Source organism: Primulina eburnea, chromosome 16, assembly GCF_022965805.1.
Source record: "Primulina eburnea isolate SZY01 chromosome 16, ASM2296580v1, whole genome shotgun sequence".
Lineage (NCBI taxonomy): Eukaryota > Viridiplantae > Streptophyta > Magnoliopsida > Lamiales > Gesneriaceae > Primulina > Primulina eburnea.
In genome coordinates, this window is record NC_133116.1 from 6,876,365 (window position 1) to 6,880,179 (window position 3,815).

General features: G+C 47.8%; 1 protein-coding gene across 1 annotated transcript; it reads right to left on the reverse strand.

Moving 5' to 3' along the window:
- Window positions 1-507: 507 nt before the first annotated feature.
- On the reverse strand, window positions 508-1,164 carry LOC140817375 (uncharacterized). Its single transcript, XM_073177027.1, has one exon. It carries the CDS (start codon window positions 1,162-1,164, stop codon window positions 508-510), a length of 657 nt encoding a protein of 218 aa, XP_073033128.1.
- Window positions 1,165-3,815: the final 2,651 nt, after the last annotated feature.

The following is a 3,815-nucleotide window of genomic DNA, read 5'->3' on the forward strand; positions in this document are numbered from 1 at the left end:
CTCACGCTGCTCCTCTACTAGGCGATGCCTTAGTAGGAAAATAAAATTTTTCTCTTCTTCCAAACTCTGCTCCTCTACTAGGCGATGCCTTAGTAGGAAAATAAAATTTCTCTTGCACCCCAACTCAGCTCCTCTGCTAGGCGATGCCTTAGCAGGAAAATAAAATTTTTGCTCCTCTCCCAACTGCTCCTCTACTAGGCGATGATGTCTTAGCAGGAAAATAAAATTTTTGCTCCTCTCCCCACTGCTCCTCTGCTAGGCGATGCCTTAGCAGGAAAATAAAATTTATTTCATCCTCACAATACAACAACATCCATGAACTTAATATAAGAACTTGGTTTTATTGAATTCCAACTAATTACATAGGAAAATGCAAAGATGAAATACATTAACAATAAATTCAAGAGCAATATTTTCTGAGGTGGTAAGCATTTCAGGGTCCCTTTTAAGCCTTGCCCTGCGCTTTCTCCAACTTTTATGCTCCTCTTATACCTCCCTGGAACAAAGTCAATCACTTCTTCCTCTCTTAATCATGTGAACCTCTACACGCGCTCTTTTCCCCTCCTCCCTCACCACCCCCTCATAACATCGACGCGCGGCTTTTTGGTCCCCACACAAGACTCCAACTCCTTTTCCCAAAGGAAACTTAAGCTTCTGATGATAAGTGGAAGCTACGGCTCTGAAATCCTTTAGGGATGGCCGCCCTATGATTCCATTATATGCTGACGGGATATCAACCACAGTGAAAGCTATCATCTTTGTTACCCGCCGAGGACCACTCCCCAAGGATAAGGGAAGAACAATCTGACCCAAAGGCGGGATGGCGTGTCCTGCAAACCCATACAGCGGGGTGGAGACCGGCTCAAACTCGAATCCTTCCAGCTTCATTTGATCCAACGTGCTCTTGAACAAGACGTTTACGGAGCTTCCATTATCAATAAATATCCTCGCCACATCATAGTTGGCAATGGTGGCCGTCACCACCAAGGCATCGTTATGGGGAGTCACAACGCCTCGGAGGTCTTCCGGTCCAAAGCCGATGATGGGATCTTGTGGTAAGTCTTCACCCTTAGATATCTCAAAGTTCTCCAACCTTCTCTCATGTGCCTTCCGAGCTCGCCCAGAGTCTCCATCAGCAGCACCCCCCGAGATCATATGAATCATTCCTCTCGTAGGGTGGTTATCCTCGTTCCTTCCCCTTCTCGGCTCGACGGGCTCCTAAGGGACATCTTGACATCGACCCTCTCTCCTCGGCTCTTCGATCCTCGGATGTATCCATGGAGGGACTCGACCCCGCCTAGAAGACGGGCGAGATCTCAACTCACTCCCGGACGAGGACTCCTCTTGTCTACCCCGCGGAGGAGGTCGAGCACTGCTCTCAACCCTCTGCGACTTCTCCCCCCTCTCCCCTGACTCCCTCACCTCCATCACCTTATCTCGACTCCCATCCAGAGGAACATGAGATGAGAATTGTCCTCTGCCCCTAGCCTTATCATCCTCCCTCTCGCCCGCGCCTCTCTTCCTACTTCCTCTTTCCGCTCCCTCAACTCTACTTCCCCCAAGTCGCTGCTCCATCCTCTTATGCCGTTGGGCATCTTCGAGATTTACATATTTTTCCGCCCGAACTAACAAATCATCATAGCTCGACGGAGGTTTCTTGACAAGCGATTTGAAAAATTCTCCTCCTCTAAGTCCCTGGGTAAAGGCACTTATCATGATGTCAGGAGTGGCCGCTGGTATCTCCAATACTACGTTGTTGAAATGCTGGACAAACTCTCTCAAAGTTTCAGCTTCTTGTTGTTTCACCACAAACAGGCTCAAATAGTTTTTTTGGTGTTTCTTGCTGCTAGCAAATCGGTGCAAGAAGGCAGCTGAGAAGTCCTCAAAAGAACGTATAGAGCTGGGCTGCAAAGTGTTAAACCACTGCTGGGCTGACCTCACCAACGTGCCCAGAAAAACCCTACACCTGACTCCATCTGAATATTGGTGCATGTAGTAGCCCGAATTCCAAATTGGGTAATTAACGGATTAATGGTGATTAAGAAGGTTTAATGTGTAATTTTGACCGTGGTCATGATCGGACGGACCGAAGATGGTTCGGTAGCACCGAAGGGTTCGGACGATCCGAAGTGGGTTCGGTGGATCCGATCATGAGGTGTCAAGAGTTGATCGACACGTCAGTTTACATGCAAGTTCGGATGATCCGAAGTGTAGGTTCGGTGGATCCGATCATGAGGTGTCAAGAGCCGATGGACACGTAGGAGTTCGGACGTTCCGAAGTAGGTTCGGTGGATCCGAACATAGCCTATAAATAGTGCTCGGATTTCCTCATTTTGCATTGCAAATTCTTGAGTTGTGTCTCATATTTGAGAGGTTTGGAAGGTTTCTAGGGTTAGTTGTCGGTCGAGCGATAGCCAAGAGCTGCCAGGATTGGTAGCGTGGCGACGCCTGAGTTACGAGGCAATCGACATCAAAGGGCTGTCGACGGACGAAGGTAAACCCTAAACCTTTGGTATTACTGGTTTTGCTAGTCGAGCATGGTAGTATTGTTCATTGGGTATGCTTTTGATGCGTAGGCTTGTTCTAGACCTGATTAGCGGTGTTGCGTAAGGCTAGGCTTGCTGTGATAGAGGTACGAAAGTACTATCCGAGATATCCTGGTCGAGTATACATCCTTATATGTGTTGCATGATTATGTGGTGCATTGATATATGTCATATGATGCATGCTATTATGTCACGTTTTATGATGCATGTTGCATTTCATGTTGAGCCGTATCTCCTTCGAGATAGCCTTTACTGTTGAGCTGTATCTCTTTCGAGATAAGCTATATCTTGTGGGGCCGCTCAGCCCTGTCTTGTCTTGTGGACGCATGGACACCGAGAGTACACAGTGGCCGACGGGTCGGGAGGGCTTCGGTGATCCGGGACATTTTTGGTCCACGTCTGTTCTTGTAGTGGATGCAGTGACCCAGAGGAGTACCGCGCGGCACTATCCACTTGGCGCCTCTAGACTGAGCATTTTGAGATCCTTTGTTACTCCTGTTTCTTGACTACCCTGGTATCATATCATAGCATGTGCATTTCATATAGGCTTGTATACTCATGCTTTTGTACTGGGCGTTCTTATCGCTCACGTCCTCGGTTTTGTTTATCTTGGACACCCCATTCCCACGGGGCAGGCCTCAGGTTGGACAGCTCAGGAAGAGCAGGAGGAGGACAGTGAGTGGCTGGTTGGTTTAATTTTCAGTACTATTCTTTTCGATATGGTTGTACCGTATATTTCATTTTAGTTCGAGTTGTTCTGGATTTCGATTGGGTTGTATAACTATCGTTTGTTGGCCTTTTCCGCAATTATCTCTGATTATTATTAATTAAGTTAGTTGCATGCTTAGTTCTTGATTAGTAGGTGATTCTGGAACGGGTCACTACAGTGCAACAGAGCCGCATTCTCAAATCTCCCCAAATGCTCTTCGGGGTCGGTATGTCCATCATACTCTCCAACATTCGGCTGTCGAAAATTTGGAGGAAGCCTTTCTTCTAAAATGGCTAGTGAAAAAGGACTTCCTTTCTTGGGTGTCGGCGTTCTGCTCCCCAAATGCTGCCTCAACATCTGTATTTCCTTCCACATCTCTTCCATCTCCGGATTCTCCTCACTTGGGCGGGGTCGCGTCTCCTCCACCCTACTCTGACTTCCCTCCACATTCTCCTCTCGCTCCTGGCGAGCGGCCTGATCTTCTGCAAACATAGACTCTTGATTCCTCTTCATGGCCTCATCCACTGTCCGGGTGATAAATTGACCCAACTGTTCTAGGG